At 35.4% G+C, this 27,420-nt stretch overlaps 1 protein-coding gene across 1 annotated transcript; it reads left to right on the forward strand.

Annotated features, from left to right (window-relative positions):
- The first annotated feature begins 570 nt into the window (after positions 1-570).
- Positions 571-27,420, forward strand: LOC115918099 (trichohyalin-like). The gene is made up of 13 exons (XM_030995962.1): positions 571-825; positions 2,685-2,791; positions 3,454-3,568; positions 9,165-9,218; positions 10,379-10,553; positions 13,959-14,865; positions 15,365-16,124; positions 16,722-16,785; positions 18,289-18,414; positions 21,541-21,597; positions 24,269-24,438; positions 25,671-25,769; positions 26,965-27,420. The coding sequence occupies exons 1-13, from the start codon at positions 787-789 to the stop codon at positions 27,148-27,150; spliced, it is 2,859 nt and encodes a 952-aa protein (XP_030851822.1). The 5' UTR covers positions 571-786; the 3' UTR covers positions 27,151-27,420.

Genomic DNA, 27,420 nt, shown 5'->3' on the forward strand with positions numbered 1-27,420 from the left:
TAATCTGTTTAAACAGATTATAATCTGTTTAAACAGATTAGAAGAAATATCGTAATCTGTTTAAACAGATTAGTAGAAATACCGTAATCTGTTTAAACAGATTAGTAGAAATACCGTAATCTGTTTAAACAGATTATAATCTGTTTAAACAGATTAGACTCTAGAAGAAATATCGTAATCTGTTTAAACAGATTAGTAGAAAGTGTGTTTTTTTTTCTTCGTGGCACTAATGGTCTTTCGTAGGATGCAGTGATCGAGGGATTCGAGGCAATGACGTCAAAGACTCATGATTTAGTTGCCAATTTTCAAAGTCTTTTATGTCTTACAAAGTTTATAACTTTCTTATTAGTTATCCGAATTTGCTCAAACTTTTTTGATTGGTTTGTCTGATTTTTCTGCTTCTATTGCAAGTAAGGTAAGCTCCTTCTAAACACAGAATTGTATTTAACTTTGCAATTTCCTTCATTTATGACCAGGGCCAAATCAACGTAAATAATATTAAATCAAACTAAATCAAATCTAATCTAATCAAACGTAGAAATAATTCGAACCACCTGTCAGCTCAGTCGTCATGCATTAGCTGAGCGATATGAGATTATCATTTGAGTCACGTGACAAATGCCCATAGAAACTGGACGCTCGTCATTGATGGATCGTATGGTTCTTTTTCGGGAGTGATTCTTCATCTTCCACGTTTCTCGTGAAATAGGTCTTTACTTTCGCATTGATTTCTCTACATACTATGGCTTAATGTGAATGGAATGTGACTTGAGGAATTAAAGTAAGATGACAACTGATTATCCGATAAGACCGCCATCGGAACAAGTAAGTTCACAACAAATTCTTGATTTTTTGTTTACCCAACGTTACAGAGAAGCGGATAACGACTGATCAACCTCCCCGAAGCTCTGGGGTCTGTGTTAGTGTCGAAATGAATGTTTTCCGCTGAGGCTATGCACATCCCGCATCCCAAGTTACTCGTAAAACACGTGTGATGATGTAGAGTCTACAGGGGTTGTAATTGTATAAACTTCTATTTGTAAAGTTAGACCTTCAACTTTAATGATATCGTGTCCAAAAAGAAAGATTTAGACCTGCTTTAACCTATTCAGTCAGTTTACCTTTGAAGTTTGAGTTTGACTCTGAGTCTGAGTCTGACTCTGAGTTGTGGAAAGCAGTTCAGTTTGGCCTTTTGAATTTTTCTGTAGATCTAAGTTGTAACTCTTTCTTTCTTTTTTATTTTTGGTAATGACCATATAACGCCTTTATAACGGGTCTAACTTAAGCAAGTTAAAATCATAAATCTAATGTTATCTTACATATATAGAATCTAGATCTAGACCTCTAGAGCCTAGATCTGGACCTACGAAGGGGTGACCAAAGACAGTTCACGGACATTTTAGAACATATTACAAAATGTGTCAATCTATGATTTCTCATATTCTACACAAATTCATTTAGTTCAATTATGACCGAATGGACGGCAAAGTTTCTTTTACTATAGATTGGTTCAACTAGAAAAAATTTAATGTTCGACCGTGCGTGCGCGTTGCATCTAAAAAAGTCATGAAAACAATGAGACCTTACTTCACGCACGATTTATAAAAAAATGTGATCCATCAAAAATAAGATAATATCATAATTTGTAAGGCAATATCATACAAATTATACAATCAGTTGGTACCACTTTTTACTTACAATTTTGAGGATTTCTGCTCTCTATTAAAATGAAGATTTCCAGACCTATTATGGTAAGTTGATAATTTTTTGGAACAGACGCAAATAACTGCAAAATTTGCAGATCTTTTGTCAATATTTTCACAATTTAGTTTCTGGGTAATTTTATGATCCTCTTTCCATTGGTGATATCAGATTTTCGAAATTTCACCAATTTCTTGAGTAAGCGAACTTTGGTCACGCGCGAACTTTGGTCACACCACCATACACGTACCTCAAGAAATCTCTTTCAAATTTCCAATAACAATGAACATCTCTGAGATAATTAATAGTTATAACTTTATGAGGTTCCTTTGTCAAACTGATCAAAGTCAAGATGTATTGATTGTCTCATCGACAAACTCTGTGATTTAAAAGAAAATACAATAATTTTAAATTTGGTTTCTACCAATGTAAAACTTTTCTTTCTTCTCCTCTTTAATACCTTTTCCTTCATGATCTGTCTCTGAATATCAACAGTTGGTTGATCTTCATCTTACCCAGATGTGTGTGTCTGGACAGGTTGTGTATCTTGACAGTTGGTCAAAACCAGCAATTTGTTGCAGTTTACAAGCAATATTTCATGAATTTTCACAACAAATTCTGGATAATTTTTTTTCTTCTAAGACTCATGTTGGACAATAATTATAAAGGATGATTATTCATGATGTTTGGAGCTATTTGATGCAAAGTTTGTGTTTAATCCAAAGGCAAAGGCGACCATTTAATTTTTGTTATTAAAGCATCCAGAGTCCAGACACATAACAAGGTCCAAATAAAATGTTGACATGTTATAATATACCTGTAGTTTAAGTTTGAAGTATACCAGCAAATTTTAGATTTAACCATCTGCAAACTAGTTTTGAAATGTATACGCCTGTACCGGTACTCTTTAGTTTGGTTTGTAGAGCCCAACTTCATCTATTTTTAAAGCTTTATTTTATTTCTATGTCCTCTGACATGAACAGTTGGTTGATCTTCATGTGTATCTATTACCAAGAGAAGTATGGAACGAGAAGTATAGCAGTACGTACAATGAATCCATTAGGGAAGCAAGCTCTGCTGGATTTGTCAGGTAAGAAGATTTGAAATAGTTGTATGTCAAATTGATTTTTCCCCCCTATATTTGCTTACCAGGTATAGAAAAAAAATTGTATAGGGTCTGAAAAGTGAAAACCATAGAAAAATATTGTCATTCTGAAGTCTGAAGGGAGACAATTTTGTTTAAATAAATAATTTAGATCATCTATCATATCTATGATTTCCTGGGAAAAACTAATGAATAGTTTACAACATGTTATTCACATTTCCTACCAAATCAATGCTGATTATTGCAGCATGTATGTACAGTACATGTAATTGTTGCCCATTTAGATGAAAGATGTAGATTGTAGATGCTTCACAAACAAAACATATTTGCTTTTAAAAAAAAGCAATAACTGCACATTTATTTTTCTGTGTTGCCAGGTAAATTATAGCTTAAAGATCTATGAAGAAAAAAAAAGAGTTAATAAAAAGTATTGAATACCCAAAAAGGTGTTTACAAATGTCACAAATTATAGAAAAAGGATTCAAATAAATAAGAAAAATCTAGATTGGGTTTTTATGTAAAACAGAGAAACAATCATTGATTTCAGAATTTGAAAAAAGGGATAGTCAATTGTACCTTTTATTTGTATTTCGGTATGGTACATTTTTAAAGGTTGTTGTCTGATGCATTGTACACTTTGTTTTTAGGGTGTGGCCAGACCTGACAGTATGTGGTTTACGGACTTTGATAGAGGATGAGTTAGGAGATAGTCTACCTCAGAACTATGTATTCCTCCGCAGTGTGGGAAGATGTATGACACAGGTAAGAATTTGTTCCGTTTCAAAGATTCATATAAAAGACTTTCATATATGCATTAATGTATGTCATTTGCCTAACATTTAATGTAATTTGAAGTACCGGTATAACTTAAATTTCATCACACTTGTTCAATTATTTATATTGTTTCTTTCAAACAAATTTTCTGTATTTGTAATAAAGACATAATGTATGCCTCTGAATTCTAAAATATTTGTTTTAAACCATGTGAATAGGTTTTCTCATACGGTACAAAATACAATCTATAAAATGCTTTAAGATCTAGACAAAATTTTTATGAATTTGCAACCAATACATTTATATGCCAACATAAGTGGATCAACAGGAGTTCATATGTACATGTACATGTACTTGTACTTGTAATCAATTATTCAGAAAGAAAAAATGACACTTATTATTTCATAATATAATTGCAATACTACTCAAGTAATGCAGACCATGTACTGTAAGTGTGGGGAAAAGGCATTGGGGATAGAGGATAGTAATGGATTTATTTTTCTTTTTATGTATTTTCATATTTTTTATTTTATTTATTTATGTATGTATTTATGTATTTACATGTATTTAATATTTTTATTTTAATAGTTTGTTTTTTATTATTATTATTATTATTATTTTTATTTTTTTTTTTGGGGGGGGGAGGTACCTTTTGAATGCATGGTAGCCATTTTAAGTGACCGATTTACAAATAAAACTTGTGCTATAATTATTCATCATATAATCATCCTTGACATTTTAGCCATTCAGTATCCCCACTGGTGTAATCATCTTCATATTACGTACATGTATTGATGTCATTAATTTATTAATTTTTTGTTTCCGTTGTCACAATTAGTTTGACCATTTCAATCAGAAACAGTATTATTTGCCCATCCAGAGAAATTAGTAAAACTCGAAAATGTCCTGGCTAGTAGAATTAAATATGGTAGTTTTCCCTTGCTGAGTATTTTCTTTTTCTAACATACAGAATTTTAATTACCAAATGTGAAGGTTTCTCAGGCGTACGTACAGTGTACATGCATGTACTGTATTTCATATCCTTTGTTTGACTGAATTGATTGAAATTCGAGGTGAACAATATTGTTTGTTTCTCAGGGCTTAGAAATACTTGTGTCAAACTCTTTATACATGTACAGTCTGTAAACATATTTAGCAGCGTTTTTTTTTTTTCCTTTCTTTTCTTCTATTTCTTCTCCTTCTCCTTCTTCTTCTCTTTTTATTTTTCTTTTTCTTCTTCTCCTTTTTCTCCTCCTTCACCTTCCCCTTCTCCTCCTTCTCCTTATTCTGAGTGTAGATTCAACCATTGAATTCTTTTTTGTTTATTGAAGTTTTGAAGTAGATAAAAGATTTATATCCATTTAAAAAAAATTAAACATTAGCCAGCAATATATTTCATATCATATTACAGTATCTAATTACAACCAAGAGCTAAGGTCAATTGATTTGAAGCCTACAACATAATGTTCTTCATGTACAAGCACTGATTACTCACCAAACTCATGTTAATTAATTTTGTTAAGTTAATACAAATATCGCCTCTGGCCATATCATATTATTTAAACCACTCCAAAATAATTGCTTTAAAATAGCCCTGTGCACTTGAGTCAAGTGTCCTAGTCATATGATGAGGCCTCGGTCTTTCTATCGATTTTTCCCCACTGGACATCTTAATACAAAGTCCAAATTCTACTCCAGCATCTAATGCACCAGGAAATTGTTGGCTATTAAAGATATACTGTATGATAAACCGGGATTGCATGCATATTTACAAATGTACATCATTACACAACAGAATGCCCCCAAATACAGAAATTAACTGTCATGGGTGAGTGCATTAGTCCCCATATGAACTAGCCGTTGTTTACTGTTGTCATAGTTACAGAGTATACTGCGAGAGAATCATGATCTGTGAATGGCGCGTAACCAAACACAAAGAATTTTAATATCGGAATTGCCTCAGAAATACGGGAGGACTTATGCATTGTTTTCCTTGGCTATCGATGCCAGTGCATGCTTCCAACTTCAATTAAAGTGGGCTGCGCTGTCTGTGCATTGTAGATCAATAAGATTGATATTTGTTGATTGTCATGGGAGGAGATATTGTATGGTTGTATTGGAGCAGTAAATTGGTTAAATATGAAATTCATCTCGATGTAAAATGCAGTGGTAGGCCTACTGTTGATTTAACAATGAAGAAGTTCATTTAGTAAATGTTGGTACAGTAGTACTTTTAAACATTCCCTGGCTGATACATTCCAATCATTAGAGTACATTTAAAATGTTTGCTAATGTTTGATTTTTTAAAAATTGAAATGTATTTTGGTACATATGTACAAGAATTGTTGATGTATTAACCCTTTGCCTTTTGGAACCATATGGTTTCTATATTAATCTTTTGGGAGTTATACATAATTCAGTAGTCAGCTGATTAATTGATAAATGTTCATACACTGCAATTCATCAAAATATATGTTTATTGACAAGATACTTTCCTTGTCTGAGTTGCTTTGTAGATTATTTATTTAGATTTAAAGATATAGAAATTATGCTTTTATGTACAGTACATATAATCTTTACTTTTTTCTTGTAATATGTATGTTAGTGCAAAGTTTGCAAACTATAATTGATAGATACCGGTTCACACAATTTTCCTCTTAATCACAAATAATTTTAATGAACACGTTTTTTTTAAATTTAAGATATTGAATTTTTTTTTTTTAAGTACCCCATAGCAACAGTTCATCCATGTAGCATGTACGTGGATTGGAATACACTAGATATTTACTTTTAATTCTTTCTTTCCATGCTTACTTTGAAAAGTTAGTCAATGTTTACTCTGAAAAGAGAGCCTGCTTTTAACAGCTTTTAAATCAACATGTACACTGTCACTCTTCATCTGCAGCTATCCAATAGCTCTTATTTACATACTTGTAGATGGCCACGCTTACCAAATGTTTTCCATTTATAAGCCCTTCTTCCCTTTGAAAGGCCTTTCAACATACGTGTGGGCTCCATTCATAGGACTACCCCCTGAAAGGGCGCATCAGCAGCAAGTGGCCTTTGAGAGGCTTCTTTTGAAAACAAGAAACTCTTCAGTGCCCGATGCGCTCTAGTGGCCTAAGTTTGCTTTCCTATTGTAAGAACCCAGTCATTAGGGAAGAACAATCCACTGGTTGTAACTCCTCAGCTATTATTATACTCACACACTGGTGCTAACAGTCGGTTGCTAAGGGGTTAAGGTGAAGTCTGTATACTGATCTAAGGGATACAGTTTAGTGTTAATGATGTGTTACATACAATTAATCATCAAGAGCTCCAAAATGGCACCTAATTAGTACATGTATACCGTACAATTACTTTTGTTTTCCTTTGATACCACACCCTCTATTTCGCCATTCTTTTCTGTTAGGCACAGATGCTCTCCGTGAATTGCTTGTCTTATTGCTTCAAGTCTTCAGTATATAGTGGAAATTGAGATTGTATTTTTGTATTTATGTACATGTTACAGTATATTTGTAAACCACTGACTAATGATGAGAGCCTGAACAATTAACAAGAATTATAACTTAATCCTTTTGGCTATCCTTGGGTGCTAGTCAGGGGTATTTCTTACTTTCTTTATTTCTTAGATGTTTATTTTTTCTTTTTACTTTGTCTGGAAATTAATTCAATTATTAAGTAAATGAATTGATGAAAATACTTAAAGCTTATCTGCCGTAGTTTATAGGAGGGATAAGACTGCCCTGCAAGGTCACTGGACAGGTGGTTATCTCATCAACTCAGCTCTCAGTTAACATAAGAAAAAGAGGATCATGGGGGACCTATGGTCACCGATTATAGGCATTGTTTGTTATATAGAGGGCGCAAGTAGCTACAAGTAGTGCAGTGGGCCTTTAAGCACAGCCCTATAGCCCTGTGGATGTACATGTACAGTACAAGTCTGCACTAGTGTAACTGGTCAATGATGTTAATTTTTATTGGAACAGCTAATCATTAAATAGAGACCACAATGTGGCCATGTTCATTGATTTGTTGTAAATGTAATTTCCTAGCTCTGGGCATCTTTACGATCGAAGGCTAAACAATGTCAAACCACAACGATAATTAATTTCTTTTCAATTAGGACTGGTCTTTCAATGGCATTTTCTGGGTGTTACCTTCAGACTAGGCAGGTTACTCTGAAAAGCATTGATTAGTCAAGAAACAATTTTGATAGAACATAGATTAAGTTTATAGAGAGCGGTACAGTACAGTACGTCTCCTAAGCAATTCCAGTGCATGTATGTGAAACCGCCATTTGATGTTGAAGTTAAATTCACCAAAGTCATTTATGAGCTTCTTTTAATAAATGGAAGGAAGCGAGTAATAGCAAATTATAAATAAAGAGGGACACAAAATCATGTAGATGCATGTACACATGTAATTGTACAGAATATGAATTTTATTTTAAGGTTCATGTTATGCAAAATCTTAGCAAATTTCCAGGTCAGTTGATGCATATAGAATAGATTATGAGTTTCCCCTAACTTGAAAATTGTGTTTTGTTTTGTGTTTCAAGATTTAAAATATCACAGAGTCAGGTCTGGTTAAACAAAGCAAAACCTTTCCATTTCTGCATGGGCTACTTTTAAGAAACCATTAAAATTTCATCAAAAAATGTACAGATAAATTAGATTTTACAACAAGCTGAAAAAAATAATCAGAGGCTATCTAGTATAGGTTTCCATGCATGCCAGGTTAGATAAGCAAACCATGAGCACTCTATTTAATTAAACCATAATCAGTTGATATGGCTATTCATACAAAATTTATAACATTTAAGCTACTAATACAGTAACTCCTGTCCTTCGCAATATTGAATACACTGTACGCAGTGCATGCATGCACATCGATTACAAAGTGTCACAGTAATAAAAAACTAATGTTGATCAAGGGTTGGGAGATATGAACCACTGACAGGTAAATGCTAATAGCGTGATATGCAATAAATATATTGCACATTATCGATAAGGTATTCACTCTTTATATTTATGCCATTAGTGTTGCTATGACAACAAATGCAGACACAAATTGTCCTTGAAAGTGGAAATGTTGTATAGTTATGAAATGCATTCACTATATATAGCTCACTCGTAAATATGAAATAAGTACAGGCATGTAGTTCATTGCCACTCATCGTGTAATCGTTTAATGATCCAAAACTGCATGTTTATAAACTTTATAAGCTGACACAGCATCAATAGTAATTACTTTCTGTAAGTAAAATACAAATTAAGACATTTTATCGTAATTTGTCCCTAAATCTTTATGGAGTAAAATCTGGAATTGATTTCTAACTTTGCTAGTGCTGAAGAAATAGAAGCCTTTCTCATACATTTGTAGGTTTGAGGAACACGCTTGGTCCTATATACAGCACACAATTTTTATGTTTTTGGTTATTGTGTTTTACTTTGATAATCAGGCATGCTATTCATCGCATAATTTATGTTCAACCTATACCCAACAAATATAATGACACTGTCATTCATTTCTTTTAAATGTTCAATTTTCTCCTCTTGATTTTTTCACTCTGCATGTGTAGATCAAACCAAGGCAAGAGCTGGAACTGAAATGCAAGGCATTTCTGCCTCCTACAGTAAGTTCAAATAGATATGTACACAAAGTTTATAGAGACATGAAGTTTGTTATAGCGCCAGAAAGGTATTGACTCATGTAGTTTAAAGATGAAGTTGAGTTCTAGTCATGCGATTGCATTGTGAAAGAAATGGTGTGGAATCGACCAGAAAAGGTAGATCATCTAGCATATAAGAATTTGTGTGTATTGCAAGGTTCTGGAATCATCAAAATGATAAGAAATTTGGCCAAGTCTTGGTAAAGTTACAAACACTGTACACAGAAAGATGTATATGGGACTACACAAACACGTGGCGTAAAAATCCGACCCCCGAGTTTTACGATGTTACATGACATATTTAGAATATGAAGGCATTTGAAGAGCTATGCTTTTCAGGGAACATGTCTTATCTGATGTTCTTCCACACTTGCATAATAAGAATGATAACGCTCACAAATTATTTTTCACCTCTTCCCAGAACTCAACCTTCTCTTTAACTAAGAATTAACGCCCTTCTGGCTCCATGCAAACAAAGACATATTTACAGCAGAATTGCTCTTTGGTCTTGTTTATTTTGTGTGCCAGTAACAAAAGAGCATATCATTGATCAAAGTTTATTTAGTGATTAGAGAGTCATGGACATGTACGTGTATGTATAAGATCATTTTCAGACTATTCTCAATCACAATCAATTTAGAATCACAATCAATTTAGGATAATAACTATTATAAAAGGTAATGCAAAGTTTTGGAAGTTTTGAAACTTGGATTGATAGTAACTCTTTAAATTTGTTGATACCTTTAATCCATTTTTGTAAAGAAGTATGATGCACATACTGTACACTGTATACTAGTATGTTAAAGCAGTGTCATTTCGGCACACCCGGCCAAATACATTTACATCTGGGGCAAACCGCATCACAACATCAGTGTCCTTTGGCAAGACAATATTCTGTAGTTGCCACTCTCTTGCCAGGTGTACTGAAGCTTTTGATAATTGAGACCTACATGTAATGTATCTCCCAATCTTTTTCAAAATTTTCAAAAAGTGTGCATAAAAGGGATATTATACACTTGTTCTTTTATGATTTAACATTTTCCATACTCACAATTGAATTTTCGGTTCATTGATATGAAAATGAAACAATTTTTGAGAATTTCCTCCATGCTTTCCTTTTGTAGGCATGGGCTCCAGAGATAGTGGTCCTGGAGGCTTCAAGGGACAGCATGAGTGTCCCGATGTACCAATCCTTCCCGGGCTACTCACCCCGACCTAACGCAACTCAGCCGATCAACGGCATCCCTACCCATTTCCCCCAGGTCGCCAATCACGATAGAATGGCGCCATCGTCTGATGGTGAGTTGGATAGATTGATGTGTTGATTGATTGATTGATTGATTGATGATAAATTGATTGGTTCAATGCTTGACAACTTTATGGATTGATGAATCCACGGTCACTTACTTGAAGTCTGCAATTACCAATAGGAAGGAAAGTTTACGTTTTGGAGAGTGCTATGTACAATAGTTAAATATTTGGGTGGAATTTCAGCTAGCTGCTGACTCTCTTAATTAACTTTCATTAAAATCAAAACACATTTAATACAACGAATAGATCAATTGGCTACAGAGATATTCTTTCATTAGATGCATGCTGAAAGATTTATTATCAAACTTTAAATGATGAGTGGAAGTGGGGGAGGGGGGTAAGTGTTCAGAGTCAATATATATGATTCTCTTTCCAAGCAGGCTTAGGTAAAGAAAGCAAGATAGTTTTAGAAACCAGTCAGGAAAAGGCACAGGACAAGAGTAGTGCAGACAAGACAAAGATAGCAAAGTCGAAAGAGAAAAAGTTAGCTCGAGGCGACAAAGCCACCTCTAGATTAGCCAAGAAGGGTGAATTCGCAAGACCAGTATTAGGGAACAAGAAAACAGCTGGTACCAAGGCACCTCAGTGTAAGGCTGGACTAGAGAGAACAAAGAGACTCAGACAGGCCCAAGCAGCCTGGTCCAAGGAAGCCAAACGATCAAAGATATCCGAGCTAGCGCAGAAGAAAGCGAAAGAGACTTTAGCGCCGATTAGGGACAGGAAGGATAGGGTTAGGAAAATAGAGACAGGGTTAGAGAAGGATTTAGGTGGAGGACAGGTTAAAGCCATGAGGAAGACATACAGTGGTAGGAGAATAGGAGGAAAAATTGGCCAGGAGTCCACTGGAACTTTCCAAAGACAACAGGGTAGGGTGATTGAGATACCATTCAGTATAAAGGCAGATAGACTAGGCAGGTTACCTCTAGATAGGACAGTGCAGACTTCAGGTATTTATATCGGTAAGGAAACTAGCTAAGGATTAATTAGTAATATGAGCTAGGTGTTTTAAGATAGGCATTTGATTAAAAATTATCAATTCAGAGTCCCTCCTTTAATTGAACCTGCTGTGGTAATTGTAATGTTTTCCTACAGCTATAGGTGTCTCTTGTCCACAGCCTTAAACAAAATTCATGTTCTGTAATGAAATGTATTAAACTTCTGACTGCTCTGATAATGTTTACATCACATTTACTAGCATGTCTTTTGTAATACCTTTCAAAGTCTTTTGGGGAAAAAAAAACTTTTAAAATTTCCAAACTGTCATCAAGTACTATGACAATAAATAGGTACTATATTTCTTATTTCTCTCTTTATCTTGTGGTTGAAAAGTGAGGAAATTACACGTATGGTTTGGTCCTAATACTGGTAAGCCCTATATATGCACAAAGGCGTTTAAAAAGAGTGCTAGCACATATCCATAAATATTTGAAGTGGTTTGATTTTATGAGAGAGATAAAGTTCAAGTAGACTTTCATGTACTTCATCTTCTAAGTTCTGAAAATGTTATCTGTTTAGGTAAACATGCAGTGTGAACATGATAGTAGGTACATGTAATTATGTTGCTAGATCTCTGTACACCATGACCTTTAATACTACAATGCAACGTGTTGAACATGATATTCAAAAACAGGCTGGTTATATACTGGGAATGAAACACCAACAAAGTAATGCAGGGCTCCCACTTAGCCGAGTTGGAGCCTCTAGTTGTGGCGAGCTGATGGCTTTATCATTAAAACATAATGATATCAAGAAATATGTTTTAAAGATAAAATGGCTTGCCATAAACTCGCGCCAGCTCGCCACAACTAGAGGCTCCAACTCGCCTAAGTGGGAGCCCTGCTTTAGAGAGAGAAAGCATCTAAAACACTTTTTCACTATTATAAAAGAAAGTAATATTACCGTACTGTATTTCTATTCAGTATATATCTCTGCACTCTGAATGCAGCTAAGATGCATTGGATTGTTATATACCAGTATTTACGATTGCCTTGAATAATCAATTGAACTATTGAAGGGGAAAAAAGTAAAAGATTTTGATAAAGGATTTGTTTATGAGCATGCAGTTGAGCAGACTGGTGGATCAGAATTTCATATCACAACCATTCATGACACTTTTCACGAAGCAGCAGTCATCAAAAGACAATTAATACACCTGTTCATCCACTAATATGCAATCTACACTCATTTGCAATTTCAATATGCATTGCATACCTTTCATTTAATTATATTTTTATCATCAAAGGCTTGAATTCACAAAAATTGATTGTCTATTTTTAGCCCATTGTTAAAACCTCCATAAGTGTACTTATGTCCAATAATGGGCAATAAATACACTTATTTACGCCTGTTTTACTTCAGGAGGGGGTATTAAACCATGATTTAGGACATGGTTTGATTTTAAACCTTTTTTGTGAATTCAACCACATTATCCGCTGAGAGCCAATGCATTCATATACATTTTATTAATAAAGAGGTAACATCATTCCAGCCCTCAGCAGACAATGTATGCTTGTACCATTGGTGGTGGGTCCTAATAAAAGCATGCATAAATTACACTTCCAACTAATTTCAGCCGAGTGATATATCATCTCTTCATAGCCAAAAGGTCCTTACATATTATGTAACTCTTATATTTAACACAGTTAGCACCCCTCTGGCTCCCAAGAAACAATACATTCTCTGTATCTCTCTCTTTAAAGAGGGAAGATGCCACATTTCTTCAGATCTATAAATTATAATTGCAATAATTGTTCACGATTTTGATGAGATTCTTTTTCAATGATGACCATTTGACAAAATGTTTGCCTATTTTGTTTGATTTGTCCTCTTGCATGCTCGCACATACATGTATTTTGTCAGACTTGCATGCATGGTTGGCCATTATTTCACATTACTTTCACATTATTTTCTTGCTTACATGCATGGGAATTTGCATCTATACACATGGTCATGTTCATATGTGTTTTGTCTAATGTTATTTATTTGTGTTTTTTTCTGTGGGAATGGGGGAAAATCTTTGGAAATCAACTTATTTGTTACTTGCCAAAAAGAGGAATGCAAAAATAAACAATAAAAGACTGTTTATTTATTATTATTATTATTTTTTTTTATTTATTTATTTATTTATTTATTTATTTTTTTTTTTTTTTTTGGGGGGGGGTTCTCATAATAAACAGTGCCAAAAAAATTCTTGAAAAGAATGTTTGATCTGTATTTTAAAGAAAACAGAAATAAAATTCTGTATGTGTCTCATTGCATGGATTTTTATTTCATTATGCGTTTTGTTTGTTCAGCTATATTTGCATGCATTACACTTTTCTTTCCTTTATTTCTTGTGCATGCAGTTGCTTTATATATTGTTTCGATTTTGTTGCAATTTTATGTATCACTCAGGTATGATTGTACCGTCACAACACAACACTCACCCTCCATTGGTGGCAGGGGACTCTCCCACAATGCATTCTACTTCCATCCCCGGTCAAAGGTTACCCCCGTCTTCCAACCACCACCCCTACCCCCCTCCACAACCCTATCCCACACACAATCCAAACCTGACTAACACTTCTGCTGATTCAGCTCAACGTTCTAATCAAAGTCATCCTGTAGCTATTCCTCCTGATAGTAACTATGACCCTAGACGCATGGACAATCCTAACACATCCGCTAACAACTCAGCTTCTTTCAAAACAGTTCAGCCTTTACCCCTTATTGCTCATCACACATATGATGTGCTTGTAGTCAAGTCCCAAAGTGGGTCTCGCCCGCAACAATCAACCCTCAAGACCACTAAGAAATCCCATCCCGTTTCCTCTAACTCGGCAGATCCATCTAACACCCAGTCTAATTCAGACGATGATACTAACCAAGTTGTTGCAGATGTTGCAAGCCCCACTAACAAGCGCACCACTAATAATGCATCCCCCGGGAAGGATGTCGCTCAAGACACCGCACCCGCAACCACTGGTCTCCACCACACCCACACTAACAACCTCCACCATCATCACCACCTCCGCAACAACATTCACCAGTCTGGCTCTCGTAGACTGTCTCATAACGATCCTAACAGTGTGTCGTTCCCTGCACCCCTGAGTGCCACGCCCCCTGATACGCCAACCTCTGACCCCCCACCCCCAGGTCAGAGTCCCATGGTGCAGCAGCAGCAGCAGCAGCAGCAGCAGCAGCAGGGGTACAAGGGTGACCCCCTCGGGTCGGGTCGCCCTGATGCTTACACCAACAGCACAAACGAGGACTCCGGCATAGCAGAACCCACACCGGATGATGATGATCCAGACTATGAAAGGTAGAATTAGCAACATTTGTATTAGTATCATTTAAAGTAATGAACTAATCATGTTACTTTTTGTTGTTGGTTTTGCTTTAAAAAATATAATCGCCCAAACTTCACTGTTTTTCTCCTTCTCTATTGTATTGGCTATATGTTTCCCTTCACCTGAGAAAGTCCTATATCAATGAAGCAATAACTACATCACAATTGTACATAATTATAAAGTATGTTAGGTTTAAAGAGAGGGAAAAAAAAAACTTAAAATGATTTTTTCCACACTGTTTAAAAGACATTTGCTTCTTGCAAATGTTAAATGGTTGGTGTAGATGTGTTAGCCAGAGTATAAGGTATCTCAGCAAATATACAAACACTTTATGAACATGAGATATGGACACATAATACACATTGATTCATGTATTTGTCTATTTTGCAACGTGCTTAACTCAGGAAAAGGTGCATGATTTCTTTTTTTTCCTTCACTTTTTTGATTTTGATTTTTGCTTTCACATTTCAGAAGAAAATCTGATATTGATGATCCATACTACAACCAACTCCATCCTGATCAAACACAAAATAGACAATTCCGACAAACTGAAAGAAGCTGGGACGAATCAGATAGATATCAAGAAAAAGAGATAGAAGAAGAGAGGCAAAGACAAGCAGAGATCAAGCAAAGAGAAGAAGAGAGAAGGGAAGAGGAAGAGAGAATAGAAGTAGAGAGACAAAGAGAAGAAGAGAGGAGAGAAGTAGAGAGACAGAGAGAGGAAGAGAGAAGAGAACATGATAGAAAGTTGGAGCAGAAAAGACAGGAGGAGGTCAAGAAACAAAGGCAGAGGGAGATGGAGGAGAAAAGAAAGAAGGAAGAAAAGATGAAAGAAGAAATGAAGAAAGAGGAAGAGGCAGAGAGACAGCGGGGTATCGCTGAGAGGGAACGAGCCGCAGCTTTCGATAGTTCAATGCCCTTGAGTGAGGGGGAGGAGGAGTACAATGATGCGACTATTGCCATGGAAACTAACCAAGCCCCGGACGGCCGAGGGCACTTCCTAAACGATGAGCAGATGAGGAGGCGAGCGGAAGACGAGTTGGAGGACTATGAACCCCAGTCGACATGGAGGCAGGATGGAGGCGGGGAGACGGCGGGTCACCCCCTGCATCCTGGGAGCAGGAGGAATAGATCTAGGGAGGATACCGAGATGGAGATGGCATCACAGCAAGCCGTACAGGATGGTTTGAAAAGGGTGCATCTCACGCCAGAGGTTCACAGGAAAGCAAAGGTATACATGCTTTTAAATCTTTTATTAACTAGTCATATCTGTAGTTGCTATGGCAATAAATGTGAACAAATTTGACACTTTGACACCTGGGCAATCAATATATTCAGCTGCTCTCTATACAAATTACAATGTTGCTTTTTATGCCCCATTCATGTCATACATTTAGCTGTTCATATAGCATTGGCCTTGTGGATGCCCTGCAGAAATTTGTATAAATTGCTGTTGTGTAGATTGTCGATTGACTTTTCCTTGAACTGAGGGCAATACAAGTTGATTAGTAAGTACCAAATGCTTGACTGTGTAACTGCTTTTTTTTCTTGCAATTCATGGAAAAGCCTTGGTAGGCCTACATTTATGCATGCAAATATTCTTTTTGGTACTACACATCATGGGAAAAATATAACGGTAATAAAGGATATTTTATCATTACAGAAAGAGCAAACATGTATGTGCTCTAAAACTTAAGGCTTTACAATGTTGTTTTAATCTGAAAGGGGTATGTTTGTGCATACATGTATATATATATATATATTATGTAATTGTCTAGGTACATATGAAATCAAATCTATTTCTATGTTTCTCTTCTTTTTCATTTAGATTGGGAAGATAAGAAAAAGCAGCATAACAGACGAGGAAGACATCTATGAAACAGACCCAGAGAGTAAGTTCAAAGCAATTTAAATTTGGGTTTGAAATAGTACTGGGGGTGTTTCACAAAACTTGTCATCAGTGACAAATGACAGTTTTTGTTATAAGCTACTGAAATCCTTGCTTCTGATTGGTTATCAGCAGATTTGTCACTGATTTCTGTCATTTGTCATTGAAAAAAGGCTTTGTGAAACAAGTCCCTGTTCTGTTGTAGAGATTTTTGATTAAACAACTGGTAGAGGCCTCTAAACAAAGAGTAGAAGCTAGAGCGCACATGCTTTGTCATGCATGCATCTTGAGTATTTGTAAATGAAATCTCTCTTTCATTGCTAGCTTTCAGATACAATTTTCGACACAACATAGTAATGTTGTGTAATGTCCTTTGGCAAGGCAATAATCTAAATTTGCCACTCCATACCCAGGAGAAAAATGGGGACATGGGACCCATTTCACAAAGCCTTTTTTCAATGACAAATTACAAAAATCAGTGTCAAATCTGCTGATAAACACTCAGAATCAAGGATTTTACTAGCTTATAACTAAAACTGTATTTTTCACTGATGACAAGTTTTGTGAAATGGGGCCCTGATAGGATGACGAAAGCATTTGTATTAGTAATTGCAATGCCCTCACAGTGACCATACGGTCAGAATATTCCCTGGGGAGTGGAGATGGTGTACATGTATATTGTGCGTGAATGAATCCGATGACCTGGGTAATAATATCTGTAAAGCGCCAAGGGAGATATCTTGTATTAAGCGCTATATAAATCCAGATTATTATCTTGGTATTAAAATGTACAGATCTTTAGATGGTGGTTAATTCATACAGGAATTATTGACACCATTTTTTTCCAGCACTGATTGAAAACCTAGGATGTATTGTAAAGCTAATGAAAATGATGATTAAATTTTTGAATTGCTACATTCTTAGAAAAAAAGTTAGTTACATTTGATATATTATGTCAATATTGCCAGTGATCGTTAATCATTTATTAAAATTGTTATTCCTCTTAATTTGACAGTTTCCCTCTACTGAGGAGTCGGGTACAGAATTAATTTCAGTATCGACTAGCGTATTATGCATGCTTGCCATCTCATGTTTGTTTTGCTTTATTAGAGCTTGGATGAATACGATTCATAATCTTGCGTTTGTGTGAGGTGCATGAATACTGTATTATGGAGTGGCTATTTTATCAACTTATTTTTTCCTAGTGTTGTTTCCAGCATGGCTATTTTTGTCATGCAATCAGAAATGACGTGGATGACCATTTATTTGAAATCATACATTGTCTGTCTGTCCTGTATTCCATTGCAATGTTTATTTTGTTATTCATTTTTTTTGGTGTCACTTTTAAATACACAAGGTATGTTGATGATAAAAAAAGGCCACTTTTAAACTTGAAAATGTGAATCATGCAGCCAATATTGTTGCAATTATGTTGCTTGATAATTTGTTCTTTTCTATTGCTAGGGTTAATGATATTGATTTTCAATTTCTCTGTTTTATATGATAGTGGCAGATCTTTTACAACAACTTCAAGCGGCAAGGCAAGAGAGAGTGAAGAAAGAGAAAGAGAGAGAAAACTTGATCAAAAGGGCCAAGGATCTTCAGACAAAGACTCATGAAAGGAGAAATAGATGTGAGTATTTTATAACCAATATCTTTGTAAAGTTGTTCAAAATTTATCATATTAGTAGAACTAGAAGCCAGTTTGTATTTAATGTGTAACTATGTATTTAATCATCATTAAATCATGATCAATTATTTAAAAATTAGATGGGTAAAAAAAGTGGTCATCAACATGTATTTGTCGTTTAAGCCCTGCTTAGCTCAGTAAACATTATTAGGTGTGTTTTGTTTATTTATTGTGAAATGGTAATTGTTTTTATCTTATGTGCAGCAAGTCTAAAACTACACTTTGACACATTTTAATGGAAAATCCAAGGTACTTTTCTATTGTGCAATTTTGTGATTTTGGTTTAATTTATACGTGCAAAAATTAACAATGAACATTCTTTTGTAAAAGTATAATATATGGTGATCTGTAAATTGCTCACTGAAAAAAGTGCAAGTAGACCGTATTTGTCCATTCTTTCAAAGCAAGACTTTTCTGTGAAAATCAACAAGTGAAAAATACACAAAAAAGCTTTAGAGTTGATTGAATGTTTGTATCCTTTGAAGTTTGCCTCGCACTTTACTTTATAGCAACCATTTTAGCACCTGCTCAAGACGTACATCCTTTCTATCTTGTGTCCTTCATAACTTTCTTCTTGAGAGAAAAAGAGAGATCTTTCTTATTAGGCCTGTCCTCATCAGCTCAAGATTGCCAAATATCCCACTATTTGGCAATCTCGAGCTGATGAAAACAGACCTATTGACTTTGAACTGTGGCCAATGGCCTCCCACTCTGTAACGCTGTTTAATTGGAAGAAAAAAAGGGAAGAAATAGTCTTGACAATTCTTTAGAATTCACTGATAGAACCACACCTGCTGCCAATAGATGGATGCTTTTTCAATCCTGAAAAAGTTGTTTTGCACTGTTATGAGCAACGTTCATCATCACCCCGCGAATAATTGATTTGTAGTTTGATACTGTGGAAACCATTTGCTTTTTAGTCTAAATTGTGAATTAATTCTTTGCCACGTGTACATACATGTATGCTAGCTATGATATTTTAAGTATATTCTTTGGGATAGTGTTAGAAATGCTTCCTTTGGGTAAATTGTGACAAAAAACGTGTATGTGATCTTTCTTTGGAATATTCCTGTGAAAATTGACACTTTTGTCAGGGTTCTATCGTGTTATCCTCACCAACTACTCTTGTAACATCGGAAAAACACTCTTCTTGCAATTGCGGGGACTTGAATGGAAGTGCCTTTCAATTGCATTATTGATTAATCGGCAGCTTTCTTGCTGTCTTTGTGCGCTGTTATTGATCAGGCATTGGTGCAGACACGATGGAGGTGTATGCGCTCAACCGCAAAGTATTGCACCTACCGGTATCATTGGGATGGCTTCCTGCCTCCCTGTGGGCTGAGCAAAAAGAATTATGAGTTGCTTTGACAGGCAGGATATAAATATGATATGTTTTTTATCAAGTCATGAAGATATTGACACCTGCTTTTGAAAGGCATATCGTGTACGCTAGAGTGTGGAAAAAAAATGCTACTATTTCTGTCTCTCAAGTTTTCACTCTTACTTTATTCTCTCTCTCCTCTTTATATCCGGTGCGCAACGCTTGTCTAAAGCAGCCCTGTAAATCTTCAATACAGCAATAAAATTAATTCTTTTAAATGGTGTTCAACAATCAATCCAATCCACGCATTCAAGTCCTAAAAGATGACTATGTGAAGAGTTTTTTGTCATAGTGTTTGAGTGATTTTTGAGAGAGGATTCATGCATCTTTGTTCATTCTGTCATTCAATTCTGGGTTTCGCTGATCACAAATTAACTTTCAGTCATGACTTGTGAACGAAAAACCTTTCAAGAGGTTGACCAGGGAAAAAATTACTTTAAAAATTTTGGGGGCTACTTTTCAAGCTTGCTTGCATGAAAATAACACTCTTTAATTTGTTTTGCATTGAACTCTATGCAAAATTTTGGGGCTCTTTTATGACTTTTGGGGGCTCTTTTTGGCATTTTGGGGGCAAATTTGCCCTGAGCCCTGTGTATTTTTTTCCCTGTTCCAATCATGACTTGTGAATGAAAATCTTTCACGATCGAGGCTCGATCGGAGCACGAACGAATCCCACAACTTTCAACCGCCATCTGGTGGCATCCATCTCCCTCTCCTCCCCTTCCATGTACAACACCAAACAAACACCTCCTGGACGATTGTTAGGTGTCTCTCCTATTGATTCTGTGGCTTACCGTTTTCCTTTGTCTAGACCACATTGATTGGACTGCACAAACACTTTGAGATTTGACAAGGTTACCCCTTGTAAATTGCTTGGCTCTTTAACGACTTAGAGGAGATTCTTTAGCGTGAAAGGGATGGAACATGAATGATATATCTTGTTGGTATTGTGACAAACATTTTTTCGTAAATGCAGCCCAATTGGGTTATTGTGAGATCTTGTAGATTTTTCTCACTCGAGATGCTATTGACAGTGTTTAAACTGAAAGTGAAATCAATTGATTTTCATTTTATTGGGAAGGTAAGAGGAGAGCACCCCATCTGGTATTATACTCTTTGAATTACGACAATGTTTCTCTTTCTCTCTCTCCCTCTCTTTCTCTCTATTTTATTTGTTCTAGCCATGTTTTTCTCTTGCTGAAGTAAAAAACATTTTTTAGTGTCACCTGGTGACGTAGACACAAATACAAAGTGTATCGAGTTATCGAGTACATTAAATACATATCCACGTAGGACCATAATAAAGTGTTTACTTTTGGGGTTGAATCCATTTGTGCGGGCATATTTTCAAAATGTTTCATAACTGTCATTGCAAAGTGATATTTTTTTTTTGTCGTACTCATTTTTCCTGATATTTCTTCCAGCAACCACAAATATTTTACTCTGGTTTGAGAAGTCAAAAAATTGTAAGGAACAGCTGCATTTTACTTCTCTTATAATTGATAGATAATGTCAATTATAAATCATTTTCACTGCATTTTTTCTCCATTCAGCTTGTGCAATTGAGTTCATTTTTGCTTTCTTTTTCTTCTTTTCGAAGTACAATATGAATAAACACAAGTTATAGAATTATTTGAAATGTCCTGCACCTGCTTCACTCTATTTCCTGCCTATTTATCCTTTAATAGCGCTGAATGAATCGAGACCGAGGTCCAATAGTGTAACTCCAGACCTAGCCACTCGTCGTAAGTCTTCTGAAATGAAATTGCTTTATTTTGCTCATGCACTTCACCTTTTGCTTGCATTCTCTCACATTAAGTCTCATAGTAGCTGTAGATTTAATTTTCTTTCCTTCTACTTTTGATTTGATCCAGTGTAATTTCACTTCTTCTATTAACAGTAATAACATGTGTAACTACTTGTGTACTGATTCATGTCTTTGCTGTGAGAACATTTCCTTTTTTTAAATATTTGTATTTAGTAATTGTAGTATTGTAACCCTATTTCATTGGGTGAGGATATACTGCTCTAAAAACTCATTCTAAATACTAGTATGTATTATTTATACTTTGAAATGATCTGGTAGTGATAAATATTAACAAGCTACTATATTAAGTTCTTTGAGTAATTAGGCATAAAACTGCATGCAAAGAATTCTGCCTTTATGAATACCGTTATCAGGCAGGAATATGATTGGACCAAAATACATGAATTCATCCATAATCATGATTCCTTTAAAACTAACAATATTTTCACCCTAATTTAATATTGGATTATACAACTGATTTTTATGAGATACCGGTTTACCAATTGGGCATTACTGCCTTCAATCATACCTGAACATTGTTCAGAAATGTCACTTCAGCAAAGTTTGTGAGACAGATAAAAAGAGAGAGACAGAGAGACAGAGAGAGAGGGGAGAACCAAGAGAGCAAACTTAACACGCCTGCTCCTTTGTCAATATAGGCATTCATCCTAATGTATGATTAAAAGAACAGATTTATCACATACCAGTAATGACTTCCGTCATTGCTCCCTGCCATCATTAGGTTATGTCATGTACGGAAATGTCACTTATTTAAGCAAAGTTTGTAGAGAAAGAGAGAGAGAGAGAGAGACAAGAGAGCAAACTCCATAGGCATCCTGGCCATTATCAATATAGACATAACCTAATCGTCAATGGCAACCTGAATAAACAGTGGCTTATCGATTGTTTGTGATGCTGTGTACATATCATGAGCCTTGGGGCAGCTAGGAAGAATAAATTTGGTTGGATTGAGATTAATTAGTGATATCGAATTTGGAACCAATAGAGAAAAGTAACCCAGGCATCAATTTATTCATCAATTATTTCATTACAGCCTTTCACCATCTAATCAAGCTAATTGATAATAACAATCTTATTAATGCTAGATCGCTTCTATATAGGCAAGTAATGAGAGTAGCTATTTGGAGTGCATTGCTTACATATCTGTAGTTATGTATAGTGGTGTACAATTATTTCATATTTTTAATAGAAAGTGTACATACAGTAGGCCTATGATGAAATGAAGTTTTGCATCTCCGATATTTTTCTTCAAATTAATAACGTTTATTTTAAAACACTGGAAACAGGATGTATGTATGGAAATCACACACATGAGTCATAATGACAATAATTGAAATAACTATAAAATGGGCATCAAATCATCAATATATATACTCATGTACTTGTATATGAAATTTATCAATACAATGGTAATATTTGCTACTTTGACCAAGTACATGTATGTAATAACTTGTGTAAAGTTGAAAATGCTTTAAATGTAGATTTTGTAGAATACACTCGAGATCTACTTGTAGCTGAAACTTTGATTGATGTTGTAAGCTTAATTGCATTATAATTGGGATACCAACTCTGATGTGTGTTTTTCTCTGATAATTTTCTGACACTAAATATTTTGTTGTTGCTGTTTTTTATCCTATTTCTCTGTTTCAAAGGCATGCCAATGTATATATGTACATTCAAGTATATCTGAACTAACAATAATTTTCTGAGATATACACATGTAGCCTCATTTACCTGGTTTTGATGTGCCTTGTTTATGAAAACACATTGCATATTTTATTTCATTGCCTCTACGAAGAGTATAAGAAAACTGTTATTTTGAATGATTACTTGTATAAGGATCCAAGATATCTTTTCCTACATTTTCTCCTGTATGTACATGTATGTGGGTTTTAGTATCAAGGAGCTATATAGTATATGATCTGGTTTATGACATAACATCAGGGAAGATTTTGAGGCTTTTGTTTGAAGTGCCAAGTTTAGTAGTAATAAACTGTTAAACCCAGCCTTTATTAATTTATTGTATGACCATGCATGTACATGTACATGTACATATAAAAATTAAGAAGAAAAATCAATATAAGTCGCAAGAGAGATAGACATTGTTAGATATACATGTAGATACCAGATTCCAATCAGCCTTTAATGGTCCTTCAATATGATGCGTCAAACACGTTTCTAGACTTTCTCAATGTCATTTTACTGATATGTTATGAATACTCCAAAAGAGAACTTATATGAGATAGATTTTGACTACCGGTAGGTCAAATCTTTGGAAAGATGCCTAGCAAATACGACTAATCATAAGTATACTCTCTTTCCAGCTCTTATATCTTAAAGTACAAGTCCCCTCCAAAAATAACTTACTTTCAATAGAAGCAGAAAAGCAGACAAACCTATCGAAAAAAAGTTTGAGCAAAATTTGTCTGCTTCTATTGAAATTCAGTTAATTTTGTAGTGAACTTGCCCTTTTAATAAGTGGAAAGAAAAGCATTGGTTAGGAAAAAAGAGCTCATATTTAGGATAATTAAATGATCCCTCTAAAAAAAATTACCAGTAACTAAATTTTTTCTTGACTGTTCTTGTAGCTCGCGATTACTGGAAGAAGCGCTACTATGACGAGAAGAAGAAGACGGCACCGATGGAAGAGCAAGTCAGTCGTGTGAGGAACCAGCTAGACCAGATGCATCGTAAGCTACTCAGTCACATAGAGGGCAAGAAGAAAGGTGTCTCCGTCAAGGGCCCACCCTCCAAGAAGGTGCGATCTAGCTCATAAAATATCTTTTCAAGGGAATGGACCCTTTAACCACTTAACTGCTATTGGCTTAAGACGTGTTCATACCCCTGTGCTACAGCATTTTTGTACTGGTCAAAAACTGTACACTGTACACAAAAAGGCCAGATTTTTTTTTAAAAGAGCGCCAGCTACTGTTCAAGACCTGTATAACGTCACAGCAGGGCTAGGCATTATGCAGTACTACAGTCTTGAAAGTGCAATGCCCTAAGCACGTACATGTACAAGGAAAGCACAGGCATGCAAGAGCGAGAACATACGGTCCGCAGTCAAGTGGTTAAGGCTTTTTCAGATATGATGCGATAAACCGCCGCAAAAAAAAAATGCAGCATTTTTTTAAACGTGTAAATAAATAGTAACTGCATGCAACGAAGGACTTTCGCGTGGTCATTGAGCTGTGTTATAAGATATAGAAGTGTGACATTACCTCATAAAAACTTGCTGTGGTTTTGTCGCTTCATATCTGAACAAGGCCTTAGTCTGGTAATAGAATAGATATTTTGTACATTATATTGTGTGGGTAACATAATTTTGAATAATTCTCTCTTACTGTACTGCAGTGTGAATTACTCTACATTTATAGATATGGTGATATTAGAAGAGTGATGTGAAAGGACTTCCATATGGCAGAGTTGCCGCCCCAAAAATCTCAATCTTCATATTAAACCTGTGAACTGATTGTACAGCATGTTTTTACAAAAGTTTTGCAGTACCTTTGAATCAATATCATTCTCTCATATCTGATTGGCTCATGTGGAAGATCAAGATTTTAGTGTTTTGAATTAGTCCTATGGCACATCCATAGGACCTGTGACAGTGATGGTGTTAGTGGTATCCAAGCCTGGTGAAATCTGTTCAGAAACATAGTAAAAAAAAAATAGGACGAAATCTGGTGACAAAAAATCTAAGTCGAAAAGAATAGAGAAAAATAGCAAGAAATAGGTAAAAAATAGTTATCAAACCACCAATTCCTAGAAAATAGAAAAAAATAGGCAGTCATATGCTATTTTAAATCTATTTTTAATTTTAAAAAATAGTGTTTAAATAGGGTACATTCATATAAAAATAAATAGTAAAAAATAGCAATTTTTTTTTTTTTTTCCAGAGCCCATTTTGACTAGGGGGTCATACACCATCCTGAAGAAATTAATCAACAAGTGTTTTTATGTACCCATCATCGTTGTTTTTTCTTTCAGAATGACCATAAGATCAACATCTTGAAGATGCAGCATGAGCTGGAGGAAATCAAGAGAAAGGTGGACAAATCTAGGATGAAACTCACCTCAGAAATCAAGGTCAGTATATATACTCATCATCTGGTACTTACTGTAAACCAAAAAACTTTCTTTTCCATGTTATCTTTCATGAGTGGTACAGATTTGGAAAACAACTAATACCATGAGAAGGTGTTTCACAATTGATGCAACACTCAATTTTTGAGATTTGTGAGAAGGAAAAAATTTGCTGAGAAAATAGCCATTCTCTCTCCTCATTATATCTGTTTTACAGTAATTCTGTATGTGACACCAAGTTTAAGATAACTCATCACTGCTTGACCTTCAAGAGTCAAATGCTGGGTTTTAATGTTGTGTTTCATTGTTAGGTTAGGCATGGAATCACTTCCAAGTGAATACACTATACTGTGCACCTATTTTTGCTCAGGAAGGAAGAGAGAAAGAAAATTCTTAGTGCAAACATGTAATAGTTCATCCCTTGAAACCATGGGCAAGATCGCTGTCCGCAACACAAAAAAGGTTTGACAAGTGTCGATAGCCCACACTAGAGATGTTGTAGCTCTGAAAGAGATATTTCAAGTATTACCCTTTGACAGTCTATGTCAGAACAGGGATATGTATGAATAAGATGTGATAGAAAGCTAGAAGGCTACTTCACTGCATTGATTCATGACTCCCATCCTCCCTTTAGCCCTATGTGGATGTTGAATTTACGTTGTCACAATCATTGGCGTTGGTGTTGCTGCTGTTGTTGCTATTAGGCAGAACTAGGGAGAATATGGGGATTTTTTTGTTAATTTATAATTATTGTAGAGGATTATTCAAAGTAAATGAAATTCAGTTAAAGGTATAGACCAGTTCTGGTCATGCGATTGCATCGTGAAAGAAACGTTGTGGAATCAATCAGAAAAGGTTGATCATCTAGCATATAAGTATTGGTGTGTACTGCAAGTTCCTGGAATCATCAAAATGATAAGAAATTTGGCCCAGTCTTGATAAAGTTACAAGCACTGTACACATAAAGATGTATAAGGGACTACGCGATATCTATCCAGGCCTGATAGATAATTTACCAAATATATCAACTAATAGGCGGTTTCCTGCAAAATGTGTATCATAACATATTAATCAAAACATATCCTTTTACATGATTGGTAATAAGAGCTTCCATTTTTTTTTGAGAGAGGGGGCGTTTCCAAAACTGGTCTATACCTTCAACAAAACTATTTCATGATATTCCCTCTTCCTTTCACAGCTACGCAATCAAGCAGAGGAGGAGGTCAGAGGTCTAAAGAGCGAGGTCACGCAACGCAAGATCAACACGACCCTGATCAGGAATCAAAAACTAGCTGCACTGAAGATGGGGGATCACAAACTCCTCTCAAAGACCCCAATTCCAGCCCTGGGCAAGGGACCCCTGTCCTTGTCTGCCAAGCGATGATCGAGGTAGGGAGGGAGCAACATATCGGAAAGAAAAGCAAAACATCTCCAGGGGTTGTGTAAAACAGTTTACAGTAGGTACTTAAATTGGCCAGGGACCTCTTTCCATCATGTCTGCTAAGCGATGAGGAAGGGAGCAGCAGATTCTGAATGAAAGAAAAAGAAATAGGACTGTCCAGGGGACTGTTGCATTATACTTACCATTGATGGTAACTTTGCCAACAATGGCAACTACCATGGTAACAGGGCTCAACAGCCAATCAAAATCAAG

This window comes from Strongylocentrotus purpuratus, unplaced genomic scaffold (assembly GCF_000002235.5).
Source record: "Strongylocentrotus purpuratus isolate Spur 01 unplaced genomic scaffold, Spur_5.0 spur5_scaffold_3, whole genome shotgun sequence".
Classification (NCBI taxonomy): Eukaryota; Metazoa; Echinodermata; class Echinoidea; order Camarodonta; family Strongylocentrotidae; genus Strongylocentrotus; species Strongylocentrotus purpuratus.